The sequence below is a fragment of the Diospyros lotus genome, chromosome 2, assembly GCF_014633365.1.
Source record: "Diospyros lotus cultivar Yz01 chromosome 2, ASM1463336v1, whole genome shotgun sequence".
NCBI lineage: Eukaryota > Viridiplantae > Streptophyta > Magnoliopsida > Ericales > Ebenaceae > Diospyros > Diospyros lotus.
In genome coordinates, this window is record NC_068339.1 from 7,146,480 (window position 1) to 7,173,091 (window position 26,612).

Sequence of the window (26,612 nt, forward strand, 5' to 3'; positions counted from 1 at the left end):
TCATAATTATAATACCGAGGATGACCATAACCACATAAGTTAGAAGTATGTAGAAAGAACAGAAATTACCTCTATCATAATTGCCTCTATCTGCTTCAACTTTCCTTCCGTTCTCCCATTATTATACTCAGCAGAAACCTTCAGATTGTCAACTGCATTCTCGAGCTTGCGAGTTTTGCTCTCTATTTGATAGAGCCTTGAACTCAGAGCATCCACTGAATGCAGCAGTTTGTCAAAATGATTTTTTATTGTATGATCAATTTCCGATGGCATACCTTCTTTCTCACTAGTCAAGTTCACAGAATCTTCGGGTTCTATAGAATTGCCATTCTGTATGTCACAAAAACAAACTCTTAAAGAATGTACAATTAAATGCATCACAGATAAGGCAACCATTTAAAAAGAAAAAAGAAAATAAAAATATCTGTTATCTCCAAAAAAAGAACATAAATCTCTTTTACCCTCCAATCAATCTCAGACAAAATGGTGTAGCAACTCTTTTTATAGTTAGGCCAAAACTGCTATCTGCCCAAGCTCAGAAATTAATATCATGCCAGTTTTCATGTAATTGGGTCTTACATATCAACGTGGTTGATATTTCATTCACAAGATAAAATTACAGATTATAAAACAAAGTAAATGGCAATGTGCAAATTAGTGTAGCAATTTATTGCAATTTTTTTTTGGTTTGACAAGTGACTATGTGGAGATAAACATGCAGTGAGAACAAGCAGATGCCCATCTGAAACCTGTCACATGTATTCCCCTATTTACTTAGTACGTGTTAAATACTTCTGCACTTGGAAAGGGTATTACATATGTTTTCACAATTTATAGCAAGACATTTGTAGAACATGCATGTTTGGTAATTTGACAATTCTGCATGAGAAATCCATATAATGTATGGAATGCTCTATGCTTCCTTGTAATCACCATTTAACCTTTAAAATGTAAAGAAGATTACTGCAATATCTTTCTAGGTCCCATCCTCAAACACAGGACTTAGATGAATCTGACAGTTGAAATACATATGAGATGCCTGCCAAAATGTCAAAAGCAAAATAACTGCTCTTCTTGGAACCCTTTGAGTGGTCTGGACTAAGCCTGTGTCATCTTGTTAAAAATTAGGATCTTGCAAGTTTGCATAGACAACTAATTCTTGGCTTTTGTATGAGGTCTATTCATGTAAAAGGCACAATCAAGAAACAAAGAACTGCAAAGGTAACTTGATTGGAAATAATATCAAACAGAGTTGGGTGGTTGAATATACCAACTTCAACACTAGAAAAAAAAAAATCCATAAATGGCTCATAAGAGGCAAGTAAAACCATTAATGTTGCTATGTCAAGTTTGGGCGTGGAGAAAACACTTAGACTGTATTCTTCAACTCTCGTGTAACTGAAGTTTAATGTAGTTAGGAGTTAGATTGAGTAATGCAGATTGTTTTTTAGCCTGTGTGAAACAAGAAACAGAGCACAGTATTCCATGGAATTGTACATATTACATATTAAAATCTAAGGTACCTCTAATACAAATGATATAATAAAGTCTTTCTTATTGCAGATTAACCTAGTTCACAATGGCAAATTATTTCATTCTTTCTGTGAAAACTCTACTTGTCCAAGATTTTTTCTTTGTAATTAAAAAAAAAAAAAAACTCTTGAAGTACATAAAAATATGAAAAAAGGACTTTAAGATTGCTAACTTCCCTGTTTCAGGACAAATTGCAGAGAGTACATGCCAATTCAAAAAATATGTTAGCGTATTAGGATTTTCTTGTAATGCTGGTTGTGTTACTCAAGTATTTGGCAGCTTCAGTTTAAGTTGCGGAGGCATCTGACCCAGACAGTGGACAATGCAACGTGGAGGCAAGACTGGCATGCTAGCAATTTCAGAATTCTTGAAAGAACAGAACAAAATCCAATTTGAGATGAACACTTTAGTGCTCTCCTTACAGAAGCAACCATGAGAACAGCACAACATAACTGCCATAGTGGCTATCAAAAATTTCTTGTAGGTTTTGAAATCCTATTGATGTGGAATTCTTACATTCATATACATTGAGCATGTTTTAGAAGTTGTTTGGGCTGCTGAGGAGAAACCATGAGAACATTTACTTTGTCAATTTGATGTATAGCAAATTGAAGTCTTAGTGGATTCTAAAATGGTGGTTGAGTAACATGGACAAAACAAGCTGGAGAGCTAGGTGTCACAACCCTTGGGTATAACTCATCCTCAAAAGCTAGCTGTTAAGGGGAGGGTGCCCAAGAGGTTATAAACCTCACACCAGGAGCTTGAACTTCCAATGTGGGACAAGTTTCATACCCTATAGCGGACCATAACATATCACCACGCTTCGCAGCCCGACACCCACGACGACAGGTTGTGCACTAGCCACTGCTAGTCCTGGACAAACACTGCAATGCTGGCGTCACCTCCATCGCCACTGGCTTGCATTGGTAGCCATGGGACCAGCTCTGATACCACTATTACAACCCTCGGGTAGAACTCACTCTCAAAAGCTAGTTGTTAAGGAAAGGGTGTCCAAGAGATTATAAACCCCACACCAGGAGCTTGAACTTCTAATGTGAAACAAGTCCCATATCTTGCAGTAGACCATAACACTAAGAAACTGATTTGGCAAATAAGGTGAGAGTATGTATTTGATAACTGTTGACAGGAACGATATTTCCAACTGTTCTTCAAGATCTCAAATCAGGCTCAATACACTTAACTACTCTGGATTTCCACAGTAGGGTTTTCCTCATAATGTTTCATGTGCTCTCTTTAATTTCAGCATCAGCTTATTCATGACTGATGTAGTTAATTTAGTATGGATGGTGAAAAAGGATTAGTTAATTTAACCTATATTAGACCAGTAGTAATTGAGGACAGGCCCCCTGTCATTGAAGGGGCTCTTAAAATTATTAGATGCTAAGACTTCCTGGTGCCAAAGCACTCTTCCAACAATATGCATCCTCAAAATTACTCTAGTCATATAGTTGAAAGAATGAAAACTAGCAATAGCTTTTACATGTAACACGTTTCTCACTTTCAAATTTGCAACTAAGTAGTAAACTCTCCCTGCCATCAGTTCTTCAGAAAAAAACACAAACACACTTCAAACTGATACAGTATTTAAAACAAAACAAAAAAAAGGGTACCCACTGTTAAGAGTAAAAGTAATATAAAATCTAAAGTTGCCTCTCTCTACGAGCTTGGGCTTTTAGATGATGGTGGTGGTTGAAATAAGCTTAAAATCCTTGAAAGCTTACTTAGAACTTTATTGAATCCGAGAGAAGCTATTTCTACAAGTTAAAATGCTACTTTATCTCCTAGAAAATAGGAGCAATTCAAACTTAAAAACAGTAACTAACATTCAAATTAGGTTGTCCGTTATCTTCTGGTTTTGAACTTCAAACTTTAATTCCTTCCTTGAATCTTGGAGCTTTATCCCATATACCAAACTTCCTTTTAAATCCCCATCTTATCCAACCACCTTATCCCTTTTTTAAACTTTGAATGCCTTAATCTCGTCCAACACTCCCCCTCAAGCTGGAGAATATATATTTGTCATTCCCAACTTATCAATTAATACTTTGAAACCTGGTCTTGCCATGGCTTTTGTAAATACATCAGCCACTTGACTAGTTGTGGGAATTAGGATAGGTTAATTCCTCCTTCCTCAATCTCCCTCTTTATAAAACTTCGATCTATTCTCACATACTTCATGCAATCATGCTGGACTGAATTTTTCACAATGTTGATTGCTGATTTACTATCACTATATACCTTTGTTTGTTGTGACAAAGGAATCTGTAAGTCTTCCATTAGCCTTTCTAACCAAATCACTTCACAAATTCCTTAAGCTATAGCTCAGAATTCTGTTTCAACACTGTTGTGAGCAACCATTGATTGCTTTTTACTTCTCCATGTAACCATATTTCCCCATAATTTGGTACAATAACCAGAAGTTGACCGGCTATCCTTAATGGAACCTGCCCAATCTGCATCAACAAAGCCTTCAATTCTCCTTTTCTCAGTTTTCTGAAACAATAATCATTTTCTAGGTGTCCCTTTTACATAACTTAGGACATGAAACATAACATTCATATGTTTTTGAGTAGGAGAATGCATATATTGACTGATTACACTTACTGCATAGGCTATGTTTTGCCTTGTAAGTGATAGATAGATTTACCTCTCAACCAACCATTGGTATTTTTGCTTTTCTACCGGGGTATCATCATTGATTTCTTTAGACTTCTAGCTTTTGTCTAAGGGGGTTCTAGCAGGTCCGCATGCCAGCATTCCTGTGTCTTTCAATAGGTCCATTGTATACTTTCTTTGTGAGATGAATAAACCTTCTTTGCTTCAAGCCACCTCTATTCCTAGGAAATATCTCATTGTTCCTAGGTCTTTGACTTCAAATTCAGCTCTCAATTGCTTCTTCAAGCTTTCAATTTCTTGCATATTATCTCCTGTCACAATAATATCATCAACATAGACAATTAGTATGGCTTTCTGTCAAAATATGATTTTGACAAGAGAGAGTTTACTCGCAATTCAGTGAGAATTGCGTGAGAACTGATAGATCAAAAGGAGAGAGAGAGAGAAGCTGAGAGGGAAAATGAATCAATTGAATTCTCCAAAGATGCTTCTCTCGACCACAAGGGTTGGTTTATATTTACCAAGCCTTGGCAACAATATTTGGATTACATTTGAATTGGACCCATGTGTTGTAATTGCCAATTTAGTCTATATTACACTAGTACCCCTTACCCTTCTACCTTAGTAATCTCCTTATTTACATTATAGTCCCATGACAATTCCCCCCGCTAGAAACATTACTTGTCCTCAAGTAAGTCACAAAAGTCCGACTGCCCTGGGAAATTGCTTCAGGAGGTTAAGGAGGTACTCCCAAGTGTTGTTTTCGGGGTGAAGATTGGACCAACAGACTAACACCGCGATAGGTGCCTGATGCTCGTAGATAATTCTCCTGTCCACTATAGCTATTGGCTCTGTCTCTTGTTATGCTGGTTGTATTGCTAAGGGTAGGATAGAACTGCCTGGATTGTTGCCTAGGGAGGGTTTGATGAGTGACACGTGGAACACGGGGTGTATGTGAGACCCCTCTGGAAGTTGGAGTCTGTAGGCCACCTGCCCCACCTTAGCTATCACTTCATAAGGCCCGTAGTATTTGGGACTCAACTTAGGCCCGTAGTATTAGGGGATATAGTCTTCAGTTGGGCTTGCCTCAATTTTAGATACACCTTATCTCCCACCGAGAAGACTTATTCACTCCTCTTCATGTCCACATATTGCCTCATTCAATTTTAGGCATTGGCTAGCTCCTTCTTCAGGGTTTGCAACATTTGTTGCCTCTAAACCAAATAATCATCCACTATAGCTACCTGACTATGGCTTTCTCAGTGGTAAGAGAGGAGGTTTGTATCCATATAGTGCTTCAAACAGTGTCATCTTCAGAGAGGAGTGTGGGGTGGTATTGTACCACCATTGAGCTAGGGAGAGCCATTTGTGCCACCCAGTAGAATGCACTAGGCTCACACATCTTAAGTACGTCTCAAGGCATTGATTAGTCCTTTCAGTCTGTCCATCTGTCTCCGAGTGATAGGAGGATGACGTGTAGTTGTGTCCCTAAGGATTTCATTAGCTCTTTCCAAATGAGGCCTGTGAAGACTTTGTCTCTATCTGAAACAATCACTTGAGGCAGCCCATGCAACTTACCCACTTGATCTAAGAAAACCCTTGCCACCTCCTGTGCAGTGAAGGGGTGGGATAAGCCCAAGAAGTGGGCATATTTGGTCAAACGATCCACCACCACTAGCACACAGTTCTTACCCTCTAACTTCAGCAAGCTTTCTACAAAATCCATGCTAATGTGGGTCCATGCTTGGTCAGGAATGGGTAGAGGTTGCAATAACCCTGAGGGGTGAATGTTTTCATGCTTACACCTGCTGCAAGTGTCACAGCCCTTCACATACTCTGCCACTTCTCTTCTCAACCCTGGCCAGAAGAATAGTTGTTTAATCTTACTGTAAGTATTTTGTATCCCAAAATGGCCACCCACGGGGGAATCATGTAACGCCTCTAGGACCTTTTGTTTGAGAGCCTCATCCTCACCAATTAGCATTCTTTCCTTATATCTAAGTAGCCCATTCCTCAAGGAATAGCTTGGTTTGTTGTCTGGGTCTAGGATCATTTGCTCCATCAACTCCTTGATTCACTCTCCTTTTGTGTAACTGGTTGTTACTTCCCGGAACCAATTAGGAGTAATGGCAGTGATAGTAGCAGAGGCCCAGGCCCCTTCTTCCACACAACAGGATAGAGCATCGACTACTTTGTTCTCATGGCCTCTCCAGTACTGAATAATATAGTCAAGTCCCATTAACTTTGACATGCCTTTCCTTTGGATGTGAGAATGAAGTTTATGTTATAACAAAAACTTAAGGCTCTTGTGATCTGTCTTTATAATAAACCTTCCTCCTTCAAGGTAGTGTCGCCATTTTTCTACTGCTATTAGAACAGCCAGAAGTTCCTTATCATAGACATTGAGACCCAAGTGCTTAGGGCCAATGCCTAGCTGATAAAAGCTAAAGGCCTTCCTCCTTGCATGAAGACTTCCCCCACCCCACCATCACTTGCATCGGTTTCTAGTACAAAAGGCTTGTTAAAATCGAGTAAGTTCAGTGTAGGTACCTCACTCATGGCAGCCTTCAACCTTCCAAAAGCTTCCTCGGCCCTCTCATTCCATTGAAACCCTTCCTTCTTTAGCAACTCTGTCAATGGCCTACTAAGAGTGCCATAGTCTTTGACAAATCTGCAATAGTAACCTGTGAGGCCCAAGAACCCACATAGGGCCTTCACATTGACAAGTCTTGGCCATGCCATCATTGCTGCCACCTTCTGGGGATCTATGCTAACCCCTGCTCCTGAAATGACATGGTTGATATACTCCACTTGGGATTGTGCAAATGCACATTCTGAGATGTATACCAGAATGTCATAAAAAAATACCAAAATAAATTGGCGTAGGTAGGGTTCGAATATTTGGTTCATAAGGGCTTGAAAAGTTGCTAGAGCATTAGTCAATCCAAAGGGCATTACCAAGAATTCATAATGCCCTTAGTGGGTTCTAAAGGCAGTTTTGTGGATATCATTGGGGTGCATTCTAATTTGATGATATTCAAATCTAAGATCAGGCTTAGAGAAAACTTTAGCTCCATGCAATTCATCTAACAGGTCTTCTATAATGGGTATAGGGAATTTATTCTTTATGATTAGGCATAGGGGCTGGCACCTACTTGTATAACAGAAGTATTTAGCACGTCTTTGATCATGCATTCAATTTCAACCTTTTGTTTTGGGGAATATCTATATGAGCGGATGTTAATTAGCTCAGCATTGGGTTTGAGGTTGATAGTGTGGTCTATTGGTCTTGGGGGTGGTAGAGACTTAGGTTCCTCAAACAAGTCCCCAAATTTATCTAAGAGTAAATTAAGAGAATCTAATTGAGTTATCTCCCGAGGAGCTTGCGTGGTTTCCACCGAATTCAGCATGTAATGCCCCTCATTTTTTGTGTCCTCCTTCCCTTCTACGACATGTACCGAGAAGAGTTGGGCTATTTGCGTCCACTTGCTCTTGAATAATTTGTGTAACCTTTTGCCAGAAATCACCTTACATGTTCCTATCTCCACATTGCCAATTAGGGTCATACTCCTTCCCCCCCTTCTTGAATGTCACCTCTATCTTGTTAAAATCAAAACAATGGGGCTGACTTCCCTCATTCAATCGACCCCTAGGACCATATCACATCCCCCTAACTTCAATAGGCGCAGGTCAATCTCAAAGTCTTCCCTCTACATCTGCCAACAAAACCCAACACAAACGGATTTACACAAAACCTTATGGCTATTAGCCAGGGTTACTGACAAGGGCTAAGTCCCCGTAACGCTGCACTTCAATCTTCTTGTTATCCCTTCATCTAGGAAGTTGTGAGTGCTTTCACTATCAATCAAAATCATCAAAAGGCAATCTCTTGCCTTTCCCTCCACCTTAATAATTTTATTGGTTACTGTGAAGCTTAGGAAGTAAACCTAGCTTTTAATATGTATAAAACCACTTAATTAAATTCATAGACTATACACCTATATATATATACAAATACAATGGTCCATGGGCCATGAGTTCTATCATAGGATTAACCCTAAACTATAACCACATAACTCAATACTCCCCCTCAAACTGGAGCATATATATCATATGTGCCAAGCTTGCTACAAATATACTCAATTTGAGGACTCCTGAGAGACTTAGTAAAGACATCTGCTAACTGATCATTGGAATTGACAAAATCTGTAGTAATATAGCCAGATAAAATCTTCTCTCGGATGAAGTGACAATCTATTTCGATATGTTTGGTCCTCTCATGAAAGACTGAATTGGAAGCAATATGTAATGCAGCTTGATTGTTGCAAATTAATCTCATTTGTGATATCTCCCCAAACTTGAGCTCCTGAAGCAATTGTTTTAACCAGATAAATTCACACGTTGCCAAGGCCATAGCATGATATTCTGCTTCGGCACTCGACCTAGCAACAACCTCCTGCTTCTTACTTTTCCAAGATACTAGGTTTCCTCCAACCAGAATACAATATCCTGAAGTAGACCGTCTATCAGAAGAAGAACCTGCCCAATCAGCATCAAAATATCCGACTACTTGAGTATGACCTCTGTCCTCATACAATAGTCCTCTACCTGGAGCTCCCTTAATATACCTGAGAATTCGGACTACTACATCCCAGTGGCTATCACAAGGAGATTGTAAAAACTGACTGACAACACTGACTGAGAAAGAAATATCTGGGCGAGTGATAGTGAGATAATTAAGTTTTCCGACTAGCATGCGGTATCTTCCAGGATCAGCAAGAGGCTCCCCCTGTCCTGGTAAGAGCTTTACATTAAGGTCCATAGAAGAATCTATAGGTTTACAATCAAGCATCCCAGTTTCTTCCAGAATGTTTAACACATACTTCTGTTGAGAGATAACAATACCAGAACTGGACTGAACAACTTCTATGCCAAGAAAGTATTTAAGTAACCCCAAGTCCTTAGTCTGAAAATGATGGAAAAGATGTTTCTTCAACTGAATAATACCATCCTGATCATCACCGGTAATAACAATATCATCCACATAGACAACCAAGTATATACACCTCCCCTGTGATGTGTGTTTATAAAAAACCAAATGATCAAACTCACTACGAGTCATACCAAAGTCTTGAATGACAGCACTGAAACGACCAAACTAGGCTCGAGGAGACTGCTTCAACCCATATAGTGAGCGACAGAGTATACAAACCTACCCAGACTCCCCCTGAGCAACAAACCCAGGAGGTTGCTACATATAAATCTCCTCCTGAAGCTCACCATGTAAGAAGGCATTCTTAATGTCCAGTTGATACAACTGCGAGTAGCGCCTAACTGCTATAGAGAGAAACAAACGCACAGAGGACATCTTAGCAACAGGGGAAAAAGTGTCACCATAGTCAAGGCTATAAACCTGAGTATACCCTTTGGCAACCAAACGAGCCTTGAGGCGATCAACCTACCCATCAGGACCCACCTTGACAGTATAGATCCACCGACAGCCGACAAGAGATTTCCCTGGGGGTAAAGGAACCAAATCCCAAGTACCATTGGAATGCAAAGCAATCATCTCATCCACCATTGCTTGTCGCCACCCCCGATCAGAAAGTGCCTCACTAACAGTCTTAGGTACTAAAACAGAGGATAAGGAAAACACAAAAGCACAAAAAGGAGACGAGAGACGGTGATAGCTAAGAAAATTATAAATGGGGTGAGGATTGCAAGAAGAACGGGTACCTTTCCGAATGGCAATAGGAAGCATATCCTCAGAAGGCAAGACCGTGGCAGGTGGAGAGATTGGAGCAAGATGTGAGGTAGCAGGAGTCGCTGAAGTAGTAGGAGATGCAGGAGAAAGCGTAGGAACAACATCTCCACCGGGAGGAAACCGAGGTTGATGACGCCAATGATAAACCTGCAATGGGGTAAAAGAAGGAATAGGGAGAATAGGAGCAAGAGGACTCGCGAGAAGAGGGATAGCCTCAGAAATGGGTTGACACTCGGAATGAGGCGAAGAGTAGAAAGGAGACGACTCAAAGAAGGTAACATCCACCGAAAGAAAATAGCAGCGGGTGTCAAGAGAATAACACCGATAACCCTTCTGAAGGCGAGAGTAACCAAGAAAAATGCACTTGATGGACCGAGCAGACAATTTATCTTGACTGGGAGACAGATTATGGACAAAACAGGTGCAACCAAAGACACGTGGAGGAAGAATATATAATGGTTGATCAGGAGACAAGAGAGAACGAGGAATCTGGTGCTGAAGAACCGATGAGGGCATCCTGTTAATGAGATAGCAAGCAGCAAGGACAGCTTCAGCCCAAAAACGAAAAGGGGACATGATGATGTAGAATAAGAGTACGAGCAGTTTCAATCAAATGTCTGTTTTTACGCTCAGCAACCCCATTCTACTGTGATGTATATGCACAAGACGACTGATGCAAGATCCCCTAAGAAGACATAAAAGTAGTAAAGAGAATAGAAAAATACTCAGGGGCATTGTCATTACGCAATACTTGGACAAAGGTATGAAATTGCATTTTGATTTCAGCACAAAATGATTCAAAAATTGAGAATAACTCAGAACGATTTTTCATTAAATATAACCATGTGCAACGAGAATAATCGTTGATAAACGTTACAAAATATTGAAAACCCAAAACAGACACGACACGACTAGGACCCCAGACATCGGAATGAACTAAAGCAAACGGGGACACAGCCCGATTATTGACACACTTTGGAAAAGAAGTGCGAGACTGTTTTTCAAGTTGACAAAACTCACAATGAAAAGACGACAAACTAGATAAATTGGGGATCATCTTCTGAAACTTAGCCAAACTAGGATGTCCCAAACAATTGTGGAGAAGAGCAGGAGACCCAGTCACCGAGCAAGCAATAGGCGATGCAGGAAGGTTGAGATGATAGAGACCCTGCGACTCACATCCGACACCAATCATCTGTCCTGTACTGCGATCCTGGATAGTAACAGAATGATCATCAAAGGTGATAGAACAATTTAAGGCACGCATAAGTTTACTAACAAAGACAAGATTAAAGGGACAATAAGGAAGATAAAGAACAGAATCTAAAGGCAGAGAAGGTAAGGGTTTGGCAGTGCCAATAGCTTTAGCAACCGCTTTGGACCCATTGGCTAATGTTACAGAAGGTAAAGAAATAAAATTAGTAAAATGAGAGAACAAATGGGGATTACCAGATATATGGTTAGAAGCACCTGAGTCCAAGACCCATGGTCCCAAAGAGGATGACTGAGCGAGACAGGTAGTGGAATCACCAGAGTGGGAGACAGAAGCAACTGTGGATGAGGTTTGCTGGGACGTCTTATACTTGAGATACTTATCATAGTCAACCCCAATGAGAAGGACATATTGCGGTGGATGACCATCAAAGGACTCAAATCGAGAACCATCAGCATGAGCAACATTAACACGAAGAGGGCGGCCATGCAACTTATAACATTGTTCCTTAGTATGCCCCCAGTTGTGACAATAGTAACATTTGGGGCGTTTGCCCCAATTACCACGATCTCCTCCCTGTTCGCCACTACTCTGAACCTGTGATCACCTGCAGAAAAGGGAGGCACCATAGGAACATATGAAACCCGAAGAAGACGAGAATACACTTCATCCATAGTAGGTACAATAGGACTAGCAAGAATCTGATCACGAACAGGAGCAAGCTCAGGACCAATGGCAGCAAGAGTACACACCATGAAGAACTTATCCCGCTGAGCTAGATCCTCCGCAGCAATCTTACCAGCAGGTAACAAGGAGTTAAATTCAGCATTAATAGAGGTCATCCAACCAAGAAAATCAGGAAGAGTCAAACCCTGTTGTCGTAAATTAAGCAGATTAGACACCATTGAATAAAGGCGTTGAATGTCATTAGTGTATAACGCCTTGGCCTAAGCCCACAATTCACAGCACGTGGTATAGTTAGTATAGATCGGATGAAGAGAGGGATCAATTGACTGCCACAGGAGACTACACAACAAAGCATCAGCTCTCTGCCACTCAGGTTTGTTTGTGGTCACATTCTCGGCCTTGGTAGTTAGATGATCCTGTAAGCCTTGACCCATACATCATAGTTCAACCGCCTTGGACCAAGAGATATAATTGAAACTACCCATCAACTTCTTAGTAGCAATGGCTAGAGAGGGAGACAAAATACTAGAAAAGGTGCCAGATTTACTAGTACCAGCCATGTTGGATAAAAAGGAGCCCTACAACATCAACAGATCTAAAACAAAAGGGTTAAATAAGCCAAAAAATAAAGGCTGGATGATCCAACACAGAGAACAGGTGCGCTAGAGCGACGGCAGATGGCAGATGCCGGTGATCGGCGGCCGCGGATGGCAGCGGATGGCGACGAAACCACCGGAGCTGGGATGGACTGAAGGAGGCGAGTCCAATGGTGAAGACGACATTGCGATCGGAGCACTAGTGAGAGAGATCGGAGCAAAAACGTCTCTGTGAACAGTGCGAGAGAGGCGGCGCATGGCGGCGGCAACGACGACGATCCTCCGGGGGTCAACAGATCGGAGGCCGACGAACGCAACGGCAGTGGTGGTGTGAGTGATCGGTGGCCGGACGGTGAAGACCCGTAGCTGACCAGTAGCGCGCACACGGTAGAAACGCAATGGGCGGCGACGGCGGTGGCACAGCAGGCTACGACGGTCGATGGTGATGCGACCAACGGTGTTCGTTGGTGATGTGGGCGGCAGCGGCGACAGCTAGGGTTTGTATGGTGGCTGCTAGGGTTTGTATTAAAAACTAGGGTTTGTATTTTGGCTCTGATACCATGTGAAGCTTAGGAAGTAAACCTAGCTTTTAATATGTATAAAACCACTTAATTAAATTCATAGACTATACACCTATATATATACAAATACAATGGGCCATGGGCCATGGGCTCTATCATAGGATTAACCTTAGACTATAACCATATAACTCAACAGTTACCACTCCCCTTAAAGCATGTAGGGAGATCTCCACCTTCTCCTCTTCCCCATCCTCTTCCAGAATGTACCCGTCCTCTTCTTCTCCCACTTCTTCTGCCCCCTCTAGTAGCAACAATTGCCTTTTACATTGGTGGCCTAGTGTGTATTTGTCTCCACACCTGAAACAGAGGCCTGCTAATCACCTCTGCTCCACCAAGTTTCCTGGAATTGGTTGAGAGGGTGCTGGTAGGGCTGCCAACCCTTTGTTGCCTAAACCCATGGTTCCTCCATTCCTACCCCATCCTCTACTATTTGGTTGCAAGGGCACTGTCTGCCACCCTTTATTTACACCCTTCCGCTTCTTAACTAGTGCCTCCACCGTTAACTCCCGAAGTCTGGCACACTCAATGGCTTGTTGGACAATCTTGGGTTGAAACATCTCGACTGTGGGACAGACCTTTTCATTCAAGCCGCTAATGAAGCCTGACACGAAATACCCCTCTATAAGGGTAGGATTCGAGAGTAACATAAAGGCCTTCAACTCTTCGAATCTCTGTTGATAGGCTTACACCGATCCCCCTTGTCTCAACTTGTTGAACTCTTCAACCACATCCAACATTTCCTTCTCCCCAAACCACTCACAAAATCCTCCCAGGTGCACTCTTCCTTCACTCCACTCCACCTTGAATACCACGCATCTCCCTCATCATTTAGATAAGCGGCTACGAGTGTCACCTTCTGAGTTTCATCCACATTGTGCAAGCTGAACACCCTCGCCAACCACCTCAGGTTTTGGCCATCAAAAAGAGGTATCTCCATCTTAGGCATAGGAAAGCCGATCTGATGTGATCCGGTTCCGCGGCCTTGCCTCCTAACTCCTACATTCTCCTCCATCACTTGTGGTTCAACCTCCAATTCCATCAATCCCTCTGATTGGGGGTTACCCCCTTAGCCATGTAAAATCGGCTCCGATCTATCTCTCGGGGGAAACTTAAGTGAAATCCGTACCTAAGTCTGGCGAGTGAGCATCAGAACAAACTGTTGCATCTGATCTCTGAGGGCCTAACCCTACTCCCTCATTTGCTCTTCCAACCTCGCCGTCTGCAACCTGCTTTCCTCGCGCCACACATTCACCGCTCATTCAATTCTCCGATCCACAGAATTTCTCCAACGCCTCCATCCTACTCTGTATCTCCCCTATCGTCGTCGATACCTGATGAAGTTGCAATTCCATATGTTTCATCCGGGTCCCGTCTGCCATCTCCTACTCCGATCACCTAAGATGATGCTCTAATACCAAATTGTCAGAATATGATTCTGACAAGAGAGAGTTTGCTCGCAATTCAATGAGAATTGCGCAAGAACTGATAGATCAGAACGAAAGATAGAGATAGAGAGAAATAAGTAGAGAGAAAGAGAGAGAGAGAGAGAGAATGAATCAACTGAATTCTCCAAAGATGCTTCTCCCAACCGTGAGGGTTGGTTTATATTTACCAAGCCTTGGCACCAATATTTGGATTACATTTGAATTGGACCCATGTGTTGTAACTACCAATCTAGTCTATATTACACTAGTACCCCTTACCCTTCTACCTTAGTAATCTCCTCATCTCATTGTTCCTAGGTCTTTGACTTCAAATTCAGCTCTCAATCGCTTCTTCAAGCTTTTGATTTCTTGCATTTCATCCCCTATCACAATAATATCATCAACATAGACAATTAATATGGTTTTCCTTCCATTTGCTATGTGTTTTATAAACAAGGTATGGTTTGTCTGTCCCTGTTTATACCGTAACCGATTTAGGGTCATGCTGAACTGCTTAAACCAAGCCCTCGGTGATTGCTTTAACTCATATAGGGACCTCTTAAGTTTGTAGATTTTTCCACTATCAACTTCATGTTCAAACCCTAGAGGAACCCTCATATGTATCTCCTCATCCAAATCACCATTAAGGAAGGTTTTTTTAATATCAAATTGAAATAAAGGTCATTCTAAATTAACAACAACAGAGAGTAATACTCGGATAGAATTAAGCTTAGCCACAGGAGCAAAGGTCTCTTCATAATCGATCCCATAGGTTTGTGTAAACCCTTGGGCCACCAAACGAGCTTTATATCTTTCAACACTCCCATCTGCATGATGTTTTCCTATAAATACCCACTTATAATATCCCAAGTATTATTTCCAACCAAGGCATTCATTTCTTTCATAACAGTAGCCTTCCACTTAGGATCCTTCATAGCACATTGAATATTTTTGGGGATTTCAATTTTGTTAATGCTTGCAACAAACACCTTAAACTGAGGAGACAACTTTGTATAGGTTAAATTATTAGAAATAGGGTACTTGACACATGATCTTACCCCTTTTCGTAGTGCTATAGGAACAACCCAATCCAAATCATCCACCCTTGTAGCAGTGTTGTCCTCAGATGGACCAGCTTCTAAAAGTGATGGCTGACTGTGTTGAGGTTCCTGATGACCTTTAGGTCGTGTGGAATGGACTAGCAAAGGACTACCAGCTGATGGAATTGGAGAATGAGTGGTAGGGATTAGAATTTCGAGCTTAAAGGTAATAGGAGAAGAATTAAGAGAATGAGGCTCAAGGTGGGAATCAGGGGAGGTAGGATCTACTAGTGTGTTGTTAGGAGTTGATGTTGATGATGCTCCCTCTTGAGAACAAACTGGCAGTGTAGAATCAAGTGGAGGAAGAGAGATGAGAGGATCCCACTTTGGACTATTAGTCTCCTCTACAGAAAATGTTGGAGGATAGAATGGATGATCCTCACAGAATGAGACATCAGAGGAAACAAAGAATTTTTGGGTGGAGGGACAATAACACTTGTATCTTTTTTGGGAAGGAGAGTGCCCAACAAAGATACACTTTAAATGCTTTTGGTTCTAATTTGGCCCGAGAGGGATAAGTGTTGTGAACATACACAATACACCCAAAAAGCTTAGGAGAAATGGAAGATAGAAGGTGAGCATTTGGATTTAGATCACAAAGGGTATTGAAAGGAGTTCTAAAGTGCAGGATTTTAGAGGAAAGTCGATTGATTAAATAAGCAGCTATAAGAACAGCTTCCCCCCAATAGGAATGAGGAATATAGGTAGTAAACATCATAACTCGGGCCACCCCAATGAGGTGTCTATTTTTTTTTCTTTCTACCACACCATTTTGTTGAGGTGTGTGTATAGACATGAGCTTTGATGAAATATACCATGTTCAGACAGATAGTTGGTGAAATCATGAGAGAAATACTCTCAACCATTATTAGTTCGAAGGATATGAATAGGAGTTTGAAACACATTCAAAATGAGTTTGTGAAACCTTTTGAAAATGTTGTTGGCCTTTGATTTTTCCATCATAAGATAAACCCAGCAAGCTATAGTGTGATCATCAATGAAGGTTATGAACCATCCAGAACCAGAGATATTGAGATGTTCAGAAGGACCCCAAGTATCACTATGGATCAAATGAAATGGTTTAGATGGTTTATAAAACTGAATAGGGTGATGAGAACAAGATTATTTTGCAAGAGTACACTGCTCACATGTAAAAGATTGTTCTTTATTGATGAAAATGTGAGGATACAAGGATTTAAGGTATGAAAAACTAGGGTGTCCTAAATGTTTATGCCATAATAGAACATTGGCATTAGCTGTTGCATTAAGGACAGCTTTATTTGTTGAAGGACTTGGGAACATCCTCTACTATATAGTAAAGGCCATCTCTAGCCTTAGCACTACCAATCATCATCCCCAAAGCTTGGTCCTAAAATGGACAATAGGATGGGAAAAAAGTTACACTATAATTCATATCCCTTTTGATTCTACTGAATGATAGTAAATTGCACTGTAATCCCGGTACATGTAGGACATATTTCAACTTTAATTTTGAAAAACACATTATTCTAGACCCCAAGGCATGAGAGGTTGTGCCATTAGCCATAGAAATATCAATGGATGTGTTACAAGGTGTATAATTCCATCATCGAGTTAGCAGAACTCGACATATGGTCTGATGTACCTGTATCCACTATCCGCACATTTTTAGGAAGCTTTCTCGAAATCATGGAGTAATGAGGAATACCTTGTAAGGCTATGGAAGCTATTGGCTGAGGATTAGGAGGACCTAAGGGAGTTATACCTTGATTTAGCAGCCTATACAAGGTTTGGATATGCTCTTCTGATAAGTAGATTTGAACTATTCCCAGTTTCAATGGAGACCTCAGTAGAATAGGCTAATTCGGTGGTTTCCCTCTTGTTTCGTGGCTTCAAGTTAGCTAGTCTGCCATGAATCTTCCAGCATGTCTCCCTTGTATGGTAAGGCTTTTTACAGTGCTCACACCACTACTTTTCCTTCCCTTGATTCCTTAACAAAGTTTCCCCCTGTTTGCAGTGGCAAGAGCAGAATTTTGATGGTTTAGGATAGGGTCATTCTATTGGTTTAGCATTACCTTTTGTCTGCTTTCTTCTTTCCTTACCTTAGCAAACACTTCTCTAAGTGTAGGTAAGGGTTTTGTACCCAAAATTCTTCCACGAACTTCATCCAAATCAGAGTTAAGACTATGGAGAAAATCAAAAACACGATTTTTTTTTTCTACAATTTTATTGCATCTGGTACTATCGGCCGAACACTCCCAACTAACAGTGTAGAATAAGTCTATTTGATGCCATAACTCAACCAAAATGTAGTATTCTTTAACATTCAGATTACCTTGTTTGGTTGTTCGAATGGTTGACTTGATTTCAAGCATTGGGAGGAATTCTGAGTACATTTCTTGAACCAAATCCCATATCTCCTTCATTGTCTTGTAAAAGAGATAAGTTCTCTCGATCCTTGGCTCCATATAGTTTATTAGCCAAGCCATAATAGTTGAGTTTTCTACTTCCCATGTGCCATAATTGGCTACTACGGTTGGTTGAGTGGAAATGAAACCCGTCAAGTATCCAGCTTTGCATTTCCTTTTGATTACAAGCAATACCAATTGAAACCATTCTCTAAAATTACTCCCATTCAACTTATGTTGAGTAATCTATAGAGGATAGTTATCAATGGGATTTGTAGAGAAATTTGGTGGAGAAGGAGAGCTAGGAAAACTTGTGGCTGATGCTTCGGTTATGGTTGGGTTTGGTAGAGCTCCGACCATGATTTTGTAAACAGCCTAGACTTCCAGATCTAGATGACTGGAACAACAAGGCAATGTCATGAAATAAGCTTAAAATCCTTGAAAGCTTACTTAGAACTATATTGAATCTGAGAGAAGCTATTTATACAAGTTAAAAATGCTACTTTATCTCCTAGAAAATAGGAGCAAATTCAAACTTGAAAAACAGTAACATTCAAATTAGGCTGTCCATCATCTACTGGTTTTGAACTTCAAACTTGAATTCCTTCCTTGAATCTTGGAGCTTTATCCCATATACCAAACTTCTTTTTAAATCCCCATCTTATCCAACCACCTTATCCCTTTTTTAAGCTTTGAATGCCTTAATCTCATCCAACAATGGTTACTAATTCAATATAGTATCAAAGCAAGCAACTGTCCCAAGTTCAAAACTTGTCGCTAACTGATTAATTAAATAGTTGCATGCATTTGGCTTAGTTATGTAATAAAGTCTAGTCACACGCGAGGGAAATGTTGACAGTAAAAATAATAATATAGAAGATAAAGTTGCCCCTCTATGTAAAAATTTAGGCTTTTAAATGAGATAGTGGTTAATAAGTCAATATCTACAAAACAAATAGACTTATTTTAAGAAATCACTGATCTAAAGTACATAATCAAACCAACTAACTGTACTCTTGACTCCTCAAGATGTATGCACAACTGTTCTATAAGACTCTTAACTTGGCTGTAAAGGCTTTATTCCACCTAGTCAAGGTTCGAAACATAAATCTCTTTCATGATTACTCGATCACCCTTCACTAAAATGTATACTCATTTGTGTTGATGATACTAGCCATCTGAAAGCAATCAATCCACATTCTTTGGTGCCTCTCAGTCATAATTAGATCTCATTACTGCAACAATCGTGAATACAGTGCACATGAGCATGACCTCTCTCGTAGTTTTGTTTTTTTCTCGCATGTGGTCCTTTCTACCTTAAGTAAATTCATTTCCTATGAGTTTTATTCTAATGCAAAAATAAGCCATCTCGTTATCATTATTTCCACTATATTCATGCTTTATGCAGATTATCTGAACAGCCCCACCATCAGAGGTATAAGGCATTGCAGAATAGCCATCTGAAGCAAACTACCGCTATATGTGCAAATTGAAAGAAAAAGATGCAGAAACAAAATGACTAAGTTAAACTCTTTGTTTTTTTTTTTTTTTTAATTTGTTAAAGATGAGAACAAGAAAGAGTATACATTTGCAACCCAAAAAAAAAAAGAGTTTAATTACAAGAATTTATAAATACAAATAAATATGCTTTTCCTTTGCTCGACAAATCGTACCAGTGTCACATCTTAATATTTGCGAGTTCATGCAAACAAATAGCGAAGCACCCAATTTGTTCCACTGATACACCTTCTTTGGGCGAGTTAAAAATCACTGGTTTGCTTATTCCTCTCAAGGACGAGAAAAACAAAAATTAAGATGATCCTTTCAAATTAAACCCCCCCCCCCCCCCCCCCCCCCAAAAAAAAAAAAAAGGAAATAACAAGAAGGAAAAAAAATGAACAAGTTCATGTCAAGAATTTAGGACTTCTGTTAGGATTTCTATTTTTTGTTAATAACCTACCTATTTGTTAGGGTAGTGTTGTTAGTATTTTGACTGTTTCCACTACACACTTACCACGTTTAGCTGATAACGTGGGTTGTTCTTATCTTTCTGTTAGGTTTTCATGTAATGGCTATTTAAGCCAAAGTTGTTGATTCAATATATTGTGGAAGTCATTCTCCCATATTGTTATTGAGTCTGTGTTATCAATTCAAGCTTTATAACAATCTGGTATCAGAGCCCCCTCAAGGGCCTGATCGAGTGTGGTGAGGAATAGCAATTTCCTAACAAGCGAGAGAGAGAAACAGGTGAGAAGAGTGAGCGAGAGATGGCAACTGAAGGAGGCAACTTTGTCCAGCCTGCCATACCCAAGTTCGATGGTCACTACGACCATTGGGCTATGCTGATGGAGAACTTTCTTAGATCAAAGGAGTATTGGAGTCTCGTGGAGACAGGATTTACTGAGCCAGAAGATGAAGCAAAAGTTACAGAGGCAGAACGAAAGAAATTGGAGGAGATGAAGCTGAGAGACCTAAAAGTGAAGAACTATCTCTTCCAAGCCATAGACCGGACAATTCTGGAAACAATTCTCCAGAAGGACACCTCCAAGCAAATATGGGATTCGATGAAGAAAAAGTTCGAGGGGAATGCAAGAGTCAAGAGGTCACATCTTCAAGCTCTTAGAAGGGAATTTGAAACCCTAGAGATGAAGTCCGGTGAAGGAGTGTCAGAATACTTCTCAAGGGTGATGGCAGTGGCAAACAAAATGAGAATCCATGGAGAGAAGATGCAGGACGTGAAGGTCGTGGAGAAGATTCTGCGTTCTCTAACTGAGAAGTTCGATTACATTATCTGCTCGATTGAGGAGTCAAAGGACATTGATCTTCTCTTTGTGGATGAGTTGCAAAGCTCGTTGATAGTCCACGAACAGAAGTTTCGAAGACATTCCAATGGTGAAGAACAAGCATTGAAGATTACATATGAAGGAGGAAGAGACCGTGGACGTGGTACCTACAGAGGAAAAGGTAGAGGAAGAGGTCGAGCAGCTCTTAATAAAGCTACTGTGGAGTGCTATAAATGTCACAAGCTTGGACATTTTCAATATGAATGTCCAACTTGGGATAAAGAAGCAAATTACATTGAAATTGGAGAAGAAGAAGAGATGCTCCTCATGTCCTATGTTGAAATGAACGATGCTAGTAGGGAGGATGTGTGGTTTTTAGACTCAGGCTGTAGCAACCACATGAGTGGTGACAAAACTTTGTTTTGTGAGTTGAATAAAGATTTTCAGCAGATGGTGAAGCTAGGGAATAATACAAGAATGTCTGTGATGGGTAAGGGAAATGTGAGACTGAAGGTAAATGGTTTTAGCCATGTGATCACAGGGGTGTTCTTTGTACCTAAATTGAAGAATAACCTATTGAGTATAGGGCAATTGCAGGAGAAGGGCTTGGCAACTCTCATTCAATATGGAATGAGTAGAATCTACCATCCTCAAAAAGGTTTGATTATCCAAACAGAGATGACGGCAAATAGAATGTTCGTGCTGCTAACAGTGGCTCAATCAAAGAAACCCTCATGCTTTCACACCACCACAGAGGATCTAGCTCATTTGTGGCATTGTCGTTATGGACATTTGAGTCATAAGGGTCTTTGGACTCTTCAGCACAAACAGATGGTGCATGGGTTACCAAGGCTGCAAACTACATCTACTGTGTGCAAAGATTGTGTGATTGGCAAGCAACACAGAGATCCAATTCTGAAGAAGAGCACTTGGAGGGCAACACAGAAGCTTCAGCTTATTCACGCTGATATTTGTGGGCCAATTACTCCCATCTCCAATAGTAACAAGAAGTATCTCATTTGTTTCATCGATGATTTTACTAGAAAAGCTTGGATTTACTTTCTAGTAGAGAAGTCAGAGGCCTTGTATACTTTCAAAAACTTTAAGAGCTGTGTAGAAAAGGAGACTGGTGCATACATCAAGTGCTTGCGCACTGATCGTGGAGGTGAATTTACTTCACAAGATTTCAATAATTTTTGCAAGGAACATGGGATTAAAAGGCAGTTGAAAGCTGCTTACACTCCACAACAAAACGGAGTGGCAGAGAGAAAGAATAGGACCGTTATGAACATGGTCCGAAGTATGTTGTCAGAGAAGAGAGTTCCCAAGACTTTCTGGCCTGAAGCTGTGAATTGGACGATGCACATTCTGAATCGAAGTCCTACCTTAGCAGTGCAGAATATAACTCCAGAGGAAGCTTGGAGTGGAGGTAAACCTTATGTTGAATATTTTCGAGTTTTTGGTTGCACTTCCTATGTACACGTGCCTGATGCAAAAAGAAAAAAATTGGAGGATAAAAGTGTTACTTTTGTGTTGCTTGGAGTGAGTGAAGAATCTAAAGCCTATCGGCTTTATGATCCAGTTGCTAAGAAAGTGATTATAAGCAAGGATGTGGTTTTTGATGAAAATAAAACTTGGGATTGGGATATGAGTTATGAGGAGCAGCTCTTAATTGATTTAGAATGGGGCGATGATGAAGAGAATGTGGTTGTAAATGATACAAGTGAATCAGAAAGTGATGGTGATGATAGTGCTGGAGGAAGTGGTACAGGGAATGCTAAAGGTTCATCCAGTTCAGAAGAAGACAGAGTTAGAAGAGCTCCAGGTTGGATGAGGGATTACGAGACTGGTGAAGGCTTGTCTGAAGAGGAAGTTGATGTTAATCTAGCCCTATTTGCAAGTGCTGATCCAGTTTGTTTTAAAGAAGCTGTGAAGAGTGGTAAGTGGAGAGAAGCCATGGACTCGGAGATAAGGTCCATAGAAAAGAATGAAACCTGGACACTCACTGATTTACCTGCAGGAGCCAAAAAAATTGGAGTCAAGTAGGTGTATAAAACGAAGAAGAATGAACTTGGGAAAATTGACAAGCACAAAGCGCGCTTGGTGGCAAAAGGATATGCACAAAAATATGGCGTAGACTATTCAGAGGTGTTTGTACCAGTGGCTAGAATGGACACAGTGAGATTAATTATTGCACTTGCAGCGCAAAAAGGATGGAGCATTTACCAGCTTGATGTGAAATCAGCTTTCCTTTATGGGGAGTTGAGTGATGAGGTATTTGTTTAACAGCCTGAAGGCTATGTGCACAAGGATGAGCCTCACAAAGTTTACAAATTGAAGAAGGCGTTGTATGGTTTAAAACAAACTCCTCGAGCTTGGTTTAGCCGCATTGAATCATACTTCTTGAAGGAAGGTTTCGAGAGAAGCAACAGTGAGCAAACACTCTTTATCAAGACTAAAAAGGAAAGCAAAATCTTAATTGTTAGTTTATATGTCGATGACTTAATATTTACTGGAGGTGATGAGCTTATGTTCAATGAGTTTAAAGAGTCAATGATGAGAGAATTTGACATGAGTGATTTGGGGAGAATGAGATACTTTCTCGGAATTGAAGTGTTGCAGAGGAATGATGGCATTTTCATTTGTCAAAAGAAGTATGCTTTGGATGTACTTAGGAGGTTTGGGATGGAAGATTGCAATGCTGTCCATAATCCCATCGTTCCAGGTTTCAAGATGATCAAGGATGAAAATGGAGTTAGAGTTGATCCGACTTATTACAAGCAGATTGTAGGAAGCTTGATGTACTTAACATCTACACGTCCAGATTTAATGTTCGTTGTAAGCTTGATCAGCAGGTTTATGGCTCAACCTACTGAGCTTCACTTTCAAGCTGCAAAGAGGGTGTTAAGGTATCTGAGAGGTACTGCAAGCTTTGGGATTTTCTATAGAAAGGAAAGGGTTGAAGATTTGGTGGCATACACTGACAGTGACTACGCAGGAGATCTTGAGGATAGAAAGAGCACCTCAGGTTACGTATTTATGATGAGCTCTGGTGCTGTGTCATGGTCTTCAAGAAAACAACCAATTGTCACTCTTTCTACAACTGAAGCGGAGTTCGTAGCTGCAGCAGCTTGTGCATGTCAAGCGGTTTGGATGCAAAGAATTCTGAAGAAGCTTAGCTGTTCACAAGGTGATTGCACAACTGTGTTTTTCGACAATAGCTCAGCAATCAAGCTATCGAAGAACCCTGTTTTACATGGTCGCAGTAAGCACATAGATGTGCGTTTCCATTTCTTGAGGGACCTGACAAAGGAAGGAGCTGTAGAGTTGAGGTATTGTGGTACAAAGGACCAAATTGCAGATGTCATGACCAAGCCACTCAAGCTTGATCTGTTTCAGAAGCTGCAAGGTCTATTGGGGGTTTGTGAAGAACCTGTTGTAAATTAACTGCTTGGAGCAGTTAGTTTAAGGGAGGGTGTCAAGAATTTAGGACTTCTGTTAGGATTTCTATTTTTTGTTAATAACCTACCTATTTGTTAGGGTAGTGCTGTTAGTATTTTGACTGTTTCCACTGCACACTTACCACGTTTAGCTGATAACGTGGGCTGTTCTTATCTTTCTGTTAGGTCTTCATGTAATGGCTATTTAAGCCAAAGTTGTTGATTCAATATACTGTGGAAGTCATTCTCCCATATTGTTATTGAGTCTGTGTTATCAATTCAAGCTTTATAACAGTTCAATCAATCAATATTGATTGGGACTTCATTTCTCTCCTCATTAGTTCACAATCAAGGGAAACGATTACAGGCCCAAAAATTGAGATGAGGAAAAGAACAAAGAACTACTGGTTAAACCAAATCACCACTAAATCAGATCGTCTAAATCACAAGAACCTACAATTCAGTATATGCGCCTCGCATATGCATAAAAATCAGTAGAAACAAGTAGAGACGCAGAAAGAGAGAGAAAGACAGAAGCGTACTCGGACGCCATAGCTGCGAGAGTTCTCGAATTCGTTTTCGCTTTCGTCGTCGGAATTGAAGAAAATGAAGGAATCTGTGTTCATGGTTCTAGAATGTTCGGCCATTCGCTTGTCCAGGAACTCTGATGCCTTCATGGATCGAAACCGAAGGTACCTGATACAAAATTGCCAAAATACAAGAACATGTACGTATACACAGTTGCAGAGGGGATTGCTTCGCCTGTCTATCCTAGCTGTGGAGCCGAAGTAAAGTAATCAAATCGCATTCGGCGTGACCCTGGTACCATGATTGATCCGGGACAAAACAGTTTTATTAAGGAATAGAATAGAAAAAGGGAAAATATGAGATCCATATATATATATGGTATAATCAATCCGGGTCCGGACATATTATACATGTGAATATGTTTACTTTAACAGAGAAAAAAAAATCAAAGAATATATTTGCTTAAATATCTTACTTGTTTTCTATTGTACAATGACAAATATCATAAAATAACTAAATTGAAAGCATTTTCCATCAAAACAAATATAATATAAGGCTCTGTTTTCTTAGATACCAAATCATTTATATTTGAAAATATTTTATGAGAAAAAATATCTTTCAGCTTATTTTCTATTGCTTGGTTTGCTTGTTAAACTAGTTTTTTTTAATATAAAAAAAGTATTTACCAAAAATTAATTACACATATATATATGTGTGTAAGTATATCTCTATACATATATGTTTATATGTATATATATAAATATGGATAAAAAAAAATATTTGTTCATTCCCTACCAAAAGAAGTGATCGGAGACGGGATTGCAATGACAGGTAGCGGGCTCCGGCAACGGGTCCGTCCGAGGGGTGGCTAGCACCTACAAGTATTCTGACGCTCGAGTAAGTGAGAGAGTAAAGAAACAATAGTATATCAATAGGTCAAAGGGCAGAATATACCTCAGCTCTAAAAAAAAATTGATTGATATAGGAAAAAAAGACGTCCTATTGCATACGTGTGTTGTGCATCTACTAGTGATGAGACTGAGTATCCAACGCTGATGGAAGTTCTTAGGTGGCGGCATGGTGGCGACGGGACCCTCATTAATGTGGATGAAATTCATCATTAATGAGGATAATACCCAGCAAAAGCTGCAATGATATTACAATAAGCTGATGCAGAATTAGAATGGGCCGAGATTGGGCCACGAGGGATGGGACAAAAGAGAGGGCTATAAGATGGGCTGAGATTGGGCCGAGATTGGGCCGAGAGAAAGAATGAGGGGTAGATTGGGTCCGGACGATCCAATATCAAACTTTAATCTTGTTTTTAATTTTAAAAGGAATTTCTAAATTTTATTTAATTATAATTATATATAAAAATCTAATAAAATTTTGATAAATAAAAATTATAAAAAAAATTAACGTTATGCTCTCTTTATTTTTTAATTTTCAATTTTGAATTTTAAATTCATTTTTAGTTTTTTATTTTGGTAATCTATTTTTAAAAAATTAAAAACGCGTTATTTTTGTCATTTTGAAAAATTATTTTTTAAAATAGAAAATTAGAAAATGCGTTCTCTTTAAAATTTTAAAAATAATTTTTTAATAATATTTTATTCAATAAATTTGATTATTCAGTAAATTAAAAATATTTAATGTTAATATATTATTAAAAAATATATACATTTTAAAATTAATAAATTTTGTAATATTTTTTCTCATTACAATAATAAAATATGAATAAATAAATAAATAAATGTGTTTTGATTTTAGAGTTTGTTTTGGATGAAAACACTCAAAATAACTTTTTATTGTTTTAAGTTTTCTTTGTATTTTTTTTTGTTTTAAAAAATGTATTTTTAAAAATAGCAAAAAGAACACATTTTTATTATTTTTAAAAATTGAAAACTAAAAATAACTTAAAAATAGCAAATAGAACGCA

General features: G+C 39.7%; 2 protein-coding genes across 2 annotated transcripts in view; both read right to left on the bottom strand.

Annotated features, from left to right (window-relative positions):
* The window catches only part of LOC127794608 (uncharacterized), a 45,460-nt gene extending 20,460 nt beyond the window's left edge, over positions 1 to 25,000 (bottom strand). The window contains exons 1-2 of the mRNA XM_052325858.1: positions 24,688 to 25,000; positions 70 to 330 (exon numbers count right to left, since the gene is read on the bottom strand). Of these exons, the coding sequence (XP_052181818.1) occupies positions 70 to 330; positions 24,688 to 24,822 (396 nt within the window). The 5' untranslated portion in view covers positions 24,823 to 25,000. The remainder of the gene's footprint in view (positions 1 to 69; positions 331 to 24,687) is intronic.
* Positions 10,739 to 12,189, bottom strand: LOC127795872 (uncharacterized). The gene has a single exon (XM_052327825.1). The coding sequence runs from the start codon at positions 12,050 to 12,052 to the stop codon at positions 11,330 to 11,332; it is 723 nt and encodes a 240-aa protein (XP_052183785.1). The 5' UTR covers positions 12,053 to 12,189; the 3' UTR covers positions 10,739 to 11,329.
* Positions 25,001 to 26,612: the final 1,612 nt, after the last annotated feature.

Excerpts from the sequence above, each read along its gene's own strand:
- LOC127795872 (XM_052327825.1), bottom strand. The coding sequence starts at position 12,052 with ATGGTGTCTAATCTGCTTAATTTACGACAACAGGGTTTGACTCTTCCT.